This window comes from Chanos chanos, chromosome 8, assembly GCF_902362185.1.
Source record: "Chanos chanos chromosome 8, fChaCha1.1, whole genome shotgun sequence".
Taxonomy (NCBI): Eukaryota; Metazoa; Chordata; class Actinopteri; order Gonorynchiformes; family Chanidae; genus Chanos; species Chanos chanos.
The window spans coordinates 28,551,694-28,565,531 of record NC_044502.1 but is presented as its reverse complement, the minus strand read 5'-3'; the positions used below and the strand labels follow the sequence as shown (position 1 = coordinate 28,565,531).

The 13,838-nt window shown below is 40.2% G+C and overlaps 1 protein-coding gene across 1 annotated transcript in view; it reads left to right on the top strand.

Moving 5' to 3' along the window:
* nrxn2a (neurexin 2a) overlaps positions 1-11,819 on the top strand; it is a 219,570-nt gene extending 207,751 nt beyond the window's left edge. The window contains exons 21-23 of the mRNA XM_030781149.1: positions 3,341-3,669; positions 8,305-8,383; positions 11,011-11,819. Of these exons, the coding sequence (XP_030637009.1) occupies positions 3,341-3,669; positions 8,305-8,383; positions 11,011-11,819 (1,217 nt within the window). The remainder of the gene's footprint in view (positions 1-3,340; positions 3,670-8,304; positions 8,384-11,010) is intronic.
* The last annotated feature ends 2,019 nt before the right edge of the window (positions 11,820-13,838 follow it).

The window sequence follows — 13,838 nt, the reverse complement described above, 5'->3', positions numbered from 1 at the left end:
ATAATCACATTAACATTTATTCCCGCTAGCATTTTCACAGAGTTCATAAATATCTTCTATTTCTTGGCTTGCATAAGGCTCACTGGTTTTGATATTTGCGAGTCATTGCCCATGGCCTATCTATACGCATGTTGTTTTTAATCACTAAGCTAGTATCACAATTAAAGGGTATACGTGGAACAAACACCAAGAAGTGAGTCCACTTAAGACTGACCTTTGCATTTATGCATCAAGGTAGTAAATGAATTAGAAAACCAAAGAGCAGATACCTAGCGTGTGATCACAAAGAGCTCAGTAAGCTGAATCATAAGGTGGTGGAAGATATACTTCCTTCACTCTGATGAAACTTTTTTCAAATGCATCATGGGCCTGAAATATTTCTTCAGACTTGCAAAAAGTTCCTTTTTCTTGATGACTGCGAAACTATTTGCGCATTGACTTTCGAAATTCTCTGTAAGATATAGGAAGAATCTTTGATCTGCACCACATACATAAACCACCTCAGCACCTTGCACCTCCTCACACACACACACACACACACACACAAATACAGCCTACACTCCCATAGAATTCCTCATGAACCTGTGTGTAGGATTATCCCTTAGATCCTGTCTGTTTCACATTAGCTGTCAGGTATTCAAAACCAAAATGACTGACAACATTGAAAGACATGGAATCCAGAGAAGCCATGCAGTCACAGAGCTTCTTCCAAGCGCCGCTCTCATCTTACAGCAGCTAAAAATACATTTTGAGAAAGCTAAAGCTGTAAATAATTCTAGTTCCTGGAGCCTTGAACAGAAGTGACAGGAAGCTTAGGAAAAGCCTGTTTTTATTTATAGTTCAGCGTTGGGTTGTTATTTTCCAAAGGAAATGACCAAATTTTCCACAAATTCACATTGTTTTAATTGCTTTCTTGATAGAAATAAATAGGCCGATAAATTGAGCATAACTATACCTAAAACTTACCATGGTCCCTCAAAAAAAAAAACTCAGAGGGTTAAACATTTTCTAAATAGAGATTTAAATCCCAACACAACGACCAAATTGTTGTTATTTAATGCTTTGTTGTAACCAAATCATCCACCTAGTCATCGAAGTAAAACAATGTCCCTTTAACCTGTACCATTTCAGAAATGTACTTTAACCCTGCAACGGCTTTTTTTCATACCGCAGGCCAGTGTTGTGTTTGAATGTTGTGAAAAACGACTGAGTGTTTTGTGTTGGTGTTCACTGGGCAGGGGGCGTTGGGTGGGGGGGGGCAAGGGTTGTGTCAGTGCCCAGTCCAGCCACTCTAGTGAGAGAACATGATGTTTACCACCATTGTGTAGAAGTTATCCAGTCATTATCATTTCATCTGTCGTAATTCAAGATGACTCGTAGATCTCCACAGTTCTCTTAAACGCTCCATGGCTGTGGTGGGAAAGCATCACCATATGGAGTTCAGTAACTAATATTATCTCAGATTACGGTCAGCAAGGGAAAAAAGTCATCATCAGAGCAAATGCTGACAATAGGATATGAGTGAACACTTGGTAACCAAAGTTATCAGATGGTATCTCCACCAGTCACGGAGAACCATACAACGAGTCAGCTAATGTTGCCTCTAATATGATGAAATGTGAAGCCCTCTAATAAACCCTGATCATTATTAGCCAAACACATTAGGAAAAATTGAATTTTAATATAACAGATTAGTTTTCTCATTATAAATATTGAATTTTTAATGGTTTAATCTCTCTCAAAGCAATCAGTCTCTGATCAGCTTTTTTTTTTTTTTTTTTTACATATTTTAACTTATTCAGGATTATAGCGTGCTGAATGGATGTGTGAATTGACAGCAGTTATGAGCTGCATCTTTACGTGTGCTGTCATATTAACATACCTCTAGAAGTTAACTATGACTTTTATATGTTGGATGCACCTCTGTTCACTCATAAGACTATGTTCCAGGTGGACGATCTTTTTTGTACTTATACCTATAAAGCTCTGTTCAAACTAATTGTATCAGTGACAGTGAAAGTGATAGCCTCCTCCATGAAACAGGCAACCTTCCGTTAGACATCAAGTATCTCTCATCAAGAAGATAACAACTACCCACTTCATAATCAACTGAGTCAGAGAAACCTACTCATCAGGGAAAAGCATAAGGTTGTAGCCTGAAACTCAGCAGAAGCACAGATGAATTCAAGCTTATGAATTTTGTCATTACAACAAGTAAAATTATGCAGAATACAAAGAAAAAATCATGTTTTAGAGGCTCTTTTGTAGATATCGTTAGCATTTGATTACTTAAGCATAGTAATTCCATCATTAAATGCTTGTTTTATATTGTAACTCTTATTTAATTGGCCCCAGCAGTTATGTGAGATGTTATTACTGTAGACTCTATTTAAAATGTAGATTTTTACCCCCTGCAAACTTGATCAAATAAAAGTATGTCTGGCTCTCAGTGCTGCACAATAAAAATAAGCAAGAAAACATATTTTACAACATATGCACTGTCATAATAAACTCCACATAAACCGTTATTAGGTGAAAATTTAGTTTCTGGAAGAAGGATGTTAACATAAAAACTGCTACTTCAACCTATGTGATCCTTTACACCAAATAGGTTCAACTGGCATTAGAGTCAAAAAATGAACTAAATGTCTTAGAACTAAATGTAAATGCAAGTTAAAGAAACCTTTTTTTGGAGTGTGTGTGTGTGTGTGTGTGTGTGTGTGTGTGTGTGTGTATCCATAGGGTAAGAGCAAGTCAAACGTCGTAACTTGGTAATGCATTAGCATTTGAGCTGGCAGATGACACCTCTTCATGAAGATTAGCAGCAGTGAGGCCGAGGTCTTTGAATAAAACATTTCCCAAAGCGCTTTACATTTTCATAAATATTATTTTCAAATTTCACTCCCCTTATTCAGTTCATTATCTGCCGCTGAGCTCTCCACTAGGTTAATGAGGCTCCGATGATGATATGCGCTCATTTATTCCTTAACGATGATAAGATTTCTTTTTTTTTCCATTGTGCTTTCATAGAATAACCGCTGCGTTCTTTAAGCTGCTTCTCTTATTTATGGTTCGGCTGACACTGACTGTGGCACTGCTAGATAGGAAGAAATCACCATGAAATTGAAGAGTCCAACTGCCAGATAAAAATGTAAAAGGCATTATCAGGAGCCCCAAGGAACTGCCTAATTGGCATAGCAACTTGTTGACATTGACCTACCGCCTTCTTTTTTTTTTTTTTTGCCTTTTCTGTTTTTCTCTCTGCCTTGCTGTCGTTCTTTCTCTCTCTCTCTCTCTCGCTCTCTCTCCTCTCTTTCCATTGCTTCCTTGATTTGCACAGGACGCCAGCTGACCATTTTCAACAGCCAGGCAGCCATTAAGATCGGAGGCCAAGACAAGGGCCGGCCATTTCAAGGCCAAATCTCTGGGCTCTACTACAACGGGCTGCAAGTGCTGAAGCTGGCCGCTGAAGGAGACCCCAACATCCAAACAGTTGGGAACTTGCGTTTAGTGGGGGACGCCCCATCTGTCCTCTCCAGTGAGACCACCTCTGCCACTCCTCCAGCCGCTGCGGATATGTCTACCACCATCATGGAGACGACTACCACCATGGCAACAACAACTACCCGCCGACAGCGCTCCCCTAGCCTGAAGGACAGTATCTCTCAGGTGAGGGAAAGGGGGCCAGGCTGGCACAGGATGGGCAGTCAAGCCGGGGTCATTTCTGCTTTATTGGTCTCAGTTCAGAGCATGATTTTAAATCGTTCATCTCTGTTCCTTTTCAATTCGTTATTGAATTCCCAGCAGTATTTTTCATTTGTTCAGTTCAAGAAATATTGAGACCATCTCTGCTGAAAAGGAGATTTGAGCCAGGGTAGAGTGGTTGGTACACGTTTATCTTTATTTAACCATGACCGTCGTTCTCCAGGGAGGTTCGATCAGAAAGAGATCGGTTTCTCCGTGCCGAGAAGCAGCACTTCTAAATTCCGAACGGCACCCCCTGAGAGCTTTACACGTGGTCGGCAATATGCATCAACAAAGAGCACTGGAGCGTGAACGTTCCAAATGTGTGAAATGTCTGAGGGCCCAACTGAGAAATGCTAACAGGATTGGCACCGACCACACTGTTTGAGAAGCTATCCTCAGACCTCTCTCTCTGAGGGACTCAGTCAGTCTTAGGTTTCTCTGGGTCAGGGTTAGGTAGTGGAATGAAGGTATGTGGACATGTACAGGACTGATGGTTCTGCAGAGAGATGGAGGCATTTACTGAGAAATATTTACCTGACGTTTTGTATCCTTGCTTCGAAGCCTCTCTGCCTGGGTCAGGAGCGGAGATGTGAGAGAACTAGGGCTCAGATAATGTCAGGAAAATATGTTCAATATGCCACAAACATTTGTAAAAGAAACCATGAGGATTAAAAAAATAGATAAATAAATAAAAAGACATGCTTCAGCTGCACTCCTGGAGTTACTTGGTCAAAGCCACACAAGCAAAAAGAACAAGGATCAGAGATAGAGCCAGCTGCCTTCCGGCATCAACATCCCTGAGTGTCCTGCCTTGGATTTTAAGCAGAAACTCTGGTTGTGCTGTCCTAAATCACACCGAGCCCAACCTAGTCAATATAAATGTCTAAGATTAAAGAAACTATTTGCCCATCTATCTTTCACCTAAATTTTCTTCACTTTTGACAAATGTTTTTCATCTTACCTCCCTTCGTGTTGATTTCCCTCTGTTTCATTTGGCTCATACACACACACGCACACACACACACATAGTGTCTCCTCATTGACACTGGTAGTATTGTCACTTATTTACCTCTGAGTTTTTGTCACTTAAAGCTTAAAGAGAATACTAAAGCTTAGAGAGGAACAAAGTTGTACTGAAACCCGTCAGTCTCCTTGGGTGTTTGTCATGCTGACAAAGACAGATTTTTTTAATTCAAGAGTTAGTTTGGTACCTTGACATGTCATTGACATGAATCGTTCTTTTCCTCTTTCAGTTCTCTCATCAGAACTTATCACAGACAAAGCAAAAAGTTTCTGTAGCAAAAAAAAAGTATATCCCTCTTTAATCCTTGTGCTTTCATTTACAAATGTTTGTAACAAATTCAGCGTTTTTTTTTTTCCCCTGACATAATTTGACTCATTTGCTAATCCCATCCAACACGCTATCTTCATCTGGTGTGAGGACACACATCAGAAGGAGGCAGCATACGGTTCATTAGTATTCCTCCTACCCCGCCAACACAGCCATATTTGTTTGACATTCGACTTCATTGATCAGCGGATCTGAATAAAGGGCAAGCTCAATGACAAACAGAGGCAGTCTCTGCGAAAGTGCCCCAGAGCCAAACAAATAGCGTTGCTAGCTCGTTAGCATTAAAATGGACATATGCTTGGATTTTTCTTTTCTCCCTGTACCTCACCCCTAATCCATCTTTTTTGTTCACCGTATAAACAGCTAGCATGTTCAGATGAAAGGAGAAAATTGAGGATTTAGAGGTAGACTAGTGATGGAACTAGATGAGCTAGTGAAGATGAGGAAGAGCTCAGAATGACAGCAAGATAAACATTCATGAACAGGGAGTTGATCATGTTTGTCTCAGTTAGTCATGTACTGCTCCAGCATTTTAAACTGTGAGGGTCTTTGTTATGTTACAGTGTATGAGTTTAAATGAATTTCTGCATCTTGTAAGTTTTAAAACTGAATAAGGGTGCAGTATTGTGGACTGTGAGGAAGAATGATATCGAGTGACAGTTTAAACTGTTTTTCACACAGGCCAAATAGAGACTAACTAGCACATTCATTATCGGTTAGGAGTATTGGACAGACTACAGTGGCTTTGTGTACTTTGCCAAACCATTCAAATGAACGGAAATGAGAAAAAGAAAGAAAATCAGATGTTACTCAGACACGGTTGATTCTGTGCTACAGAAGTCACTTTATATTTCCATCCCGTCTGGATTTGATATAAAGTAACCAGACCCACCATAAGGCTGCAATGAATGAAAATTTCAGGGAAATTGAAACACAACGTCTTAAGGTTGTCTTTGTATGTCTTATTCATTCTGTTTGTGTTTTTGCTTTTTCTTTCATGTTTTGTTGCAAAATAATTGCATTGAGGCACAAAGGAGAGATTTTTCTATTGTACAGGCACCACCATTACAGGGGGTTTTAGCCACCGTCAAGTGGGCAATCTGTCAAACAAGGCCATGGTTACACTGACAACTGTTTCATTTTTCCTCAGGATTAGACTTTTGTGCCCTTGATGAAGAGCGGTTTGCATGTTTGCCTCGCTGTCATGTCTCAAATTAGTCACGGTGCACTTGTCAGAGGCATATATTGAAATAAATGTAGCCACTGATTCAGACACACTTAACAAACTTGTCTCCTGGAACACTTAAACATTGTCTAGGAATACAGATAAGACAAGCTGTAATTATTCAGTAATAAATGCTGTTGAGCAAAGCTAACGCAGCAATGCCTCTTTTAATTAGGAGCACAGAATGTCACATCAGTCCCTTGTGTGTTTTATAAATTGGACCAAAAAAATCTGGTAAATTTGTTTTAGCATTCATTGTCACAAAGGCTGGGGCAGTGGCTTTGATCGTGGTAACTACAGCTGATTATAAACTGGAGGCTTTGATGCTACCTTTGATGTTTTGTCGACATTGTCAGGAATTTTTCTGTCTATTACAGAATTCAGGTAAAACAGTGCTCTAGGAAAACAAAGTAACTCTGTTGTCTTTTCTTTTTTTTGCATGTGAAAATGAGTGAGAAAAGCATTTGATCCAAACAGGAATAAAACCTTAGAAGAAAAGTATTTTGATAAATTTACAGTCGGGATGTGGAAAAGATGTGTCTCAGTGGTATTTTTAAATCAGTCAACAGTTGAGGAACGACAGACAGAGAGAGAGAGAGAGAGAAAGCGAGAGAGAGAGAGAGAGTGTTTTAAGTGAATGAAACAGAAGGAAAGGAAAGGGAACACATTAACATTTGTCTCGAGTGGAGAGACCATTTAGGTGACAGATACAGGGGCAAAGAGTTTATTCCTTATCTTCGGTATCTAAAGTGAGAAGGTTGAGCTTAGGATGGCAATTTTTTATAAAAGCCTCTTAACAAAACCTCTGTATCCCTGTAGAGCAGATTGACCGATCACTCCTCTTCATGTCCTCACCTGCTCTCTGAGACAGACAGACAGAGAGAGAGAGAGAGAGAGAGAGAGAGAGAGAGGAGGGGGGGAGAAAGACAGACAGAGAGAGAGAAGAGGAGCTTTTGTTAAGTAAAATTAGGGAGCTCCACAAGATAATGGGCAGCATGTTAATTTGCGTATGCAGTCTGTCGTTCGCTTATATTTGGCTGATGCGGCCAAGCTTAAGTTGAATGTAGATCAGGTGGTCTAAAGGTCAGAAAGATGTTTGTTTTAAGGAAGACGCATCGCAAATGCAAAACCATTATTAATGTGTGTGTGTTTGTGTATGTGTGTGTGTGTATGTGTGTGTGTGAGAGAGAGACAGAAAAAGGGAGACACACACACACACATCAGGTTGTCTGTTCCCCAGCAGAGCTGAGTCATACAGATTTTTAATATTGCTGTAAAAATAATTGGCATTTATAATACACTAATGGTACCCATTGGCAGTCAGCTTGCAGGACCCACCTCTGTGAAGTGCAGTGCCAGTAAAGATGCCCTCTAACAAATGTCTGAATATATCCTGGCAATTATAATAGCGTTCTGATGCAGAAGATCAAACTGACAGATTAAAATCTGTCATGGACCAGAACCTGTCACATGTTCTATAAATGTCAGGTTCTTGGCCAGAATGTTAATTTAATCTCAACCAAGAACTGAAGAAAAGATATGAATTGATAGAATCTTTTTTTTTTGTTTTTTTTTTTAGTTTGTTTGTTTTTGTGTTAATAAATGGAATAAGCTGAAATTGTATGCTTGGGTCTAAAAATGTCACATCTACCTTTATGTTGGACAAACACCGGATGGAAAAGAACTTGACAAGCTTTCTGATGGTTATTTGTATTCAGTGGAGGTCCTGATGAGTCATGCCAAATCCAGAGACAGGCTTTTGACATTTCCACCACTACTGCCTCTTGTCTTTCATTAAATTCTGTCTTGATTTTTATCTCCTCATTAGTGGGGATTTTGTGTATGTATCATTTGGAAAGTAAATTTTGTGATGTGGGGTTTGGAGCAGACATGAAAAATCTTTACTATTCACACAGCTTCTGCTCTCTCTCTCTCTCCCTCTCCTTCTAACACTTTCTCACTCTCGATTATTCAATGGCAGAATTCGGACGACCTTTTGGTGGCATCTGCAGAATGCCCAAGTGACGATGAGGACCTGGAGGAATGTGAACCGGGCACTGGTGAGTCTAAACTGGGGATACTGGTATCACTGGGGCTTCGTTATGATCTAAGCTTACGTGGCCATTTTAATTACCATTTAGTGTCCACTTGTTGCTAGGAGACAAGCCCAAACACATACAAAGCATCCTCCAGATTCATTCCCAACATTCAGTAAAATATCACAAAACATATGGCTATGTCAGCTTTCTGTTGTGGAGGGTTGTATAAATACTGAGGCATTGTAATGGTGGCCTTCACTGGTTTGCTGTAATTCTGATGCTATACGTAAGAGTTTGGCAAATAAAATCTCAGTTATGCGAAACCAAAGAAAAAACATATGTCGATATGCAGAAATAAGTGAGACATAATGAAACATGGTGTGAAAAAAAATCTCAGGAATTCAAAATTCCGAGGGATAGACATGATATTCACAACAAGTTAGAAACAAAAACCAGCTTACAAACAGTTTTAACTAAACTTTATTGGAATAACATTTAGAAAAACAAGACGCTACCATGAAGGGACCTTCAGCCTAAGTTTGTTTCCTCTCAGTCTGATTGGGTCAGCTTTGACCAGTGGAGGGAATCAGTCCATCCCCACGCTCTTCTGTTGTTGTTAACAGAGAGGAAAATTAAGTTTCACTGTTTGACTTGTCACTGCTGATCTGCAGGTAGGTGCTAGACTCAGGCACTGACAGACAGGGTGACTCTATTAAGTCTCAGTCAGCTGAATTGTCCAGAGAAGTGCCCTAGGGGGATGCTATTTTAGCTAAAAGAAATGGAAATTAAAAGTTTCTAAGGCCTTATACATATGTACATATATACATCAATAGCTATATCTATATATCTAAATCTATTTATATCTATAATATATAAGCAAGAGAGACAGAGAGTCAGAGACAGAGAGAGAGACTGAGAGAGAGATTCTGTCCACCATACAAATTCTTAAGGGTCATTCACCTTCAGCATTTCAACCATTATTTTTTTTTCCTTTTCTTCTTCCTCATTATTTATTTAATGAAAATCCATGAGGAGGGATGCTACAGGGCAGAGTTGTAAGTGCAGAGATGAGAGCTGAATGATTGATGCTTCTTTGACTGGTCTCTACAAAGAGCAGGGCCTCCTGGTGGCATTGAGATTCTTGTCAACCAAATCTAAGGCTTCACTTTAAAGGTGGTTTACCATCAGCTCAAGCATATAATATCACCTCAACTTTATCATTACTAAGAACTTATCCCAGATAACATCACTGGCTTTGAAATTAGGACTTTTGTTATTATTGGCAAGGAGAAGATTTCCATTAACTACTCAAGCCTTGCTACTGTATCTTTTCCAAAACTCGCTGTAATTATTTTATTAACATGAGGTTTCTTTACTTGTGTTCTTGACTCATAATTCAATACTTGTTAACGTGTTAAGTGGTGTGAACAGTTTTTGTAGCTGCATGCATGACAGAGAGATATTAAAATGTGAGCCCTGGTAAGTAACTTCATCTTATTTAATTTAGTAAATCTGAGTAAGTGAGAGTCATCTGATGAACCTGCAGTCCGGTGAAGGCACTGTTAGATTGTTGGATGTGGCATAAATGGATTTCTGTGAATACATTGTGGTGTTTTATCAAAACAGGACAACAAAATGTAGACCAACTTCTTTACCAAATTTCAAGTTAGCCTCTCTGATGTTCAAATGTAAACAAGTCAAATGAAGCTGTCCCCATCATGTAATGTTAAAGCTCGACGGCAAAAAAGACCAGTTTGTTAACTTTAATCACCTTGATTCTAAAAATGACCTTGAGTATTGTTCTTTTAATTATTTTGTCAGATACTTGCTTTTTGTTCAGTCACCCAAATCCATTTTACAACTTTTGACATCTTGTGAATTAGTATATTGAGCTTTTCCTAAACTTTCCCCAGGTTCACCTGTGAAAAATTCCTCACCATAAAGCTGTCCTCATCTTTACCCCTCCAAATAACCATTTACCCTATCTCCTATCCCTTACTAATTTTTAACAGCACCTGTTTTATTTCCTGAGATATTTTGGTTTCTACATGATGTGTAACTCAAACAACTTCACAATCCATGTTTCTAAAGGGGAAAAAACTGCCCAGACTAATAAATGATGGGATCTGAATGTAGTTTTACACATGAACATAAGCACAAAGGAAAGTTGGAGAAAGGTTGTGTTTTTTTTTTTTTTGAGGAGCTCTCTTACGAAGCTTTCTTTTTTTTTTTAATTTGCTTTTTTTCATGCAAAAATCATGCGGCCACTTTGTTGATGTAAGTGACCCAAACACCATGGTTTGTTCTATGTTCATTTCAGTGGAACCAACAAACTCAGTAAAAAAAAAAAAAGAAAAAAGAAAAAAAGTTTTTTATTTTAGCTCTCACAATAGTTTACATAGTGTTTTTCTTAAATAACTAATCCTCTAGACTTCTTTAGCTGACATGTTTAGACTGTTAAATGCCATTTGCCTCTGAGTAAAAGTTGAACATTGATTAATGTACCAAAGGAATCTTAAAACAGTGCCTTGGTACATAGAAATGATGTTACTTTGTTGCTGTTTTTTGTTAACACAAGCTTGGATCTCTTTTTTTGCTTACCATGCTTACTCTTGCTTTTCCCCCCCTCTCTTCCTGTCTCGTCCCAGGAGGTGAATTAGTGTTGCCCATAATTACCGTGGACACCCAAGACCCTCAGCCCGTGGCCACCCGCTACCCAGCCATCCCTTCTCCCCCCACTTCCCTAACCCCCCTCCAGACCACCAAAGAGTCCCTGACGATCAGTGACCCCCGCCCCCCATGCCCGCCAGACCAGGAGGACTGCGGAGACCTCATGGAAGTGTCGGCGTTCGGCTCGGGAGAGATGACCGAGTCGGACGACGAAGACTTTTACAAAAACTCCCATATGGTGACCGAGAGGACAGTCCTGCCTCCTCCCCCGGCCGTGGCCAAGGGGGCGGGGCAGAACTCGCATGACCACCGCCCTCAGGCCCCTCCCGCCCCCACCACCCACCCCGACCAGCTCCACATCCCAGCAGGCAAGATGAACACCCGCGATCAGGTGCTCCTGCCTCCCGTGACCTCCTCTCGCTACACACCCGGACTAACCCACCCACCCAATTTCCCCCATCTGCCCACAGCTCACCCAACATTCCCAGGGGAGAAGGGTCAGCCTGGCGCCGTGGAGGTGATCCGTGAGTCTAGCAGCACCACGGGCATGGTCGTGGGCATCGTGGCAGCCGCCGCCCTCTGTATCCTCATCCTCCTCTACGCTATGTACAAGTACCGCAACCGCGATGAAGGCTCTTACCAGGCCGATCAGGGTCGCAGTTTCAGCAACGCCGGCGCCGAGAGCAATGGAGCCGTTATCAAGGAGAAAACACCCAGCACCACCTCGACTGTCGCCAAGACAACCACGAAGGGCAAGAAGAACAAAGACAAGGAGTATTATGTCTGAGCGAGGAGAAAGGTTTAGTGGAAGAAGGTAGTAGGTTTGAAGATATGAGAATGGATATGAGAATTAGTCTCCTTCCCATTCTACAAAACTTGATCTGCAGCATCTTTTTGTCATCTTTTTTTTAACAGCCTTCCCTCTTCCCTCACAAAGAAAGAAAGAAAGACTGAAGAGAGTACCCGAAGAATTTACGATGAAGCAAATGCTCCTATTCTTTGCGTCTTCACAAACCATTTCTTTTCCTCATCTCCTTGTCATGCAAAAATCCTGAATTTACAGGCAAAAGAGGCAGAGGTTTTGTTATAGGTTTTTTTGTGTGTGTGTGAGCACAGCCTCATCAGTAAGGTAATGAATGACCATGAAAAGGTAATGGGGAATGAAGCCTGGGCACAGTGTTTTAGAGAAAGCACTTCACCAAAGCTGCTCGCTTCATCTCCTTTTTATGAGCAGTGTTTTCCAATGCCTGAAACACAGCTGGGAGAGAGGGTATGAGGACACGCATTCATAATATGCTCATTAAAACACTTAAACAGTAAACATAAAGAAAGTTCTGGTCAAATTAGTTATCTTTCATCATCATTGGTTTTTCCTAACTGCCCAGTTCTGCCTCCATGTGGTGCTATTCCCTGATGGTCCATTTAAGTACTACATCTGAGCCACACACACACACACACACACACAGACATACACACACACACACACACACACATATTTATATATATATAACCTTTCAATTAAAAAGATTTTCCAGTTAAATTCTCAGGCTTGCACCGTAGGTGATCATATCCACAGGGTGACAGATATCTCACTTTTTACGACTCAAACAACAAGCATAACAGGGTCATAGATCTCTTATGTTGCAATATATGCTGTGAACACATTCATCTTAATACACCCTACCACCAAATAGGCATGGATTATACTGTATTCCTACCTGCGGGCCACAGCTTCACCAGTGAAAAGCCAAATCATACTCACCAATGATAAGAGCAGTTGATTTGTAAAACTCTAAGATTTACAAGTCCTCCTTTGTGCGAAGGGAATGTTTCTTTGTTGCAAGGTTGTGTTTCAGGCATTGCGTGTTGTTTCTCAGAGATCAAACAAGTTCTGAAGGTTTTCTCCCCTTTTTAAAGGCAAGTCAAATCTTAAAATCTGATTTTAGCCACCCCAGCTTTTTTATTGCTCATTTTTATCAGGTTACTTTCTTTCATCTCAACTCACAACACCAGTTCTCCAGGAGAGGAAATGACTAAACTTCAGAGGGCAAATGGCTGATATATTAAAGACATTGTATTTATGTACATAAAGAAATGTCATTACCAGAAAACACGTGAGGATCCATGAGTGAGTGAGTGTGTGTGTGTGTGTGTATATGTATGTGTGTGGGTGCGCCTGTGTGTGTGTGTGTGTGTGTTTTTGCTGTGGCATGAGGAAACGGTGGACATGATAAAGACTCAGCAGTGTTTTCACTGCCCCTACATGCTCCAAGCTGTGGATACTACAGCCCCAATCTCCCAATAAACTCCATTAACAGAAAGAGAGAGAGAGAGAGAGAAAGAAAGAGAGAGTGAGGGAGAGAGACGCTCCAGTTACAATAAAAGGATTTTGAAGGAGGGTAAAGTTTTTTTGGAGGACTTGAGTGGCACCTCAGCAGATAAAATGGGGACATGCCCAGCTTTGCATTAAGAAGCCAGCTTCCTCTCTTTCTTCTCCTTCTCCTCCTCCTCTTTCTTGAGAGGAACCGAAAAAAAAAAATACACAACAAAAAAAAAAAATGTAAAAAAAGGAAAAAAAAAGTTACAGCTGAAGAACTGAGAAACATGCGTGACATTTCCTTTTAGAGGAATGTTAATGTGTTCCAGTTTCTTTTCTTTTTTTTTTTTTTTTATAAAAGAGAAAAAAAAAGCTGTATAATGTCTTGATATTTCTCACATTGTTTTGGAAACAGTATTTTCCCTTACGGGCAATCCATGTTATAAAAGAAAACGATTATTTAAGTGAAGAATGACAAAACATTATCCA